General features: G+C 63.4%; 1 protein-coding gene across 1 annotated transcript in view; it reads left to right on the top strand.

Annotated features, from left to right (window-relative positions):
- Positions 1-2: 2 nt before the first annotated feature.
- LOC118453048 (cytosolic purine 5'-nucleotidase-like) overlaps positions 3-448 on the top strand; it is a gene marked incomplete at its 5' end in the record, with an annotated part of 3,326 nt that continues 2,880 nt past the window's right edge. The window contains 3 exon segments of the mRNA XM_035901645.1: positions 3-103; positions 182-277; positions 362-447. Coding sequence (XP_035757538.1) covers positions 3-103; positions 182-277; positions 362-447 — 283 coding nt within the window.

Here is a 448-nt window from a genome sequence, read left to right as displayed (position 1 = left end):
ATTACGAGGAGCTGGCCTTCGTCCTGCTGCTGGAGCACCTCGTCTCCATCGGGTATCCCCACGAGATCCTGGCCTACAAGTACGACCCCACCTTCCCCACCCGGTGAGTTTTTCGGGGGGGGTTGCACAGGGTGGGGGTGTCGGTGAGACCCCCGCCTGCTGACAAGTGCCTGTGGTGCAGGGGGCTGGTGTTCGATGCCCTGTATGGGAACCTGCTGAAGGTGGATTCCCACGGGAACCTGCTGGTCTGCGCCCATGGCTTCCGCTTCCTCAAGGGGTGAGTCTGGGACCCCCCCGGGGCTGGTGGGGGGGCACGGGGTGGGCCTCCAGCCTGGGCTGCAACTCCGTCCTCCCTCCCCAGGGCCGAAATCCTCCACTATTACCCCAACAAGTTCATCCAGCGGGATGACATGAAGCGCTTCCACATCCTCAACACCCTCTTCAACCT

This window comes from Egretta garzetta, unplaced genomic scaffold (assembly GCF_000687185.1).
Source record: "Egretta garzetta isolate BGI_Z169 unplaced genomic scaffold, ASM68718v1 scaffold609, whole genome shotgun sequence".
NCBI lineage: Eukaryota > Metazoa > Chordata > Aves > Pelecaniformes > Ardeidae > Egretta > Egretta garzetta.
Note: the sequence above shows the minus strand (reverse complement) of the source record. Positions and strands in the feature narration are given on the sequence as shown.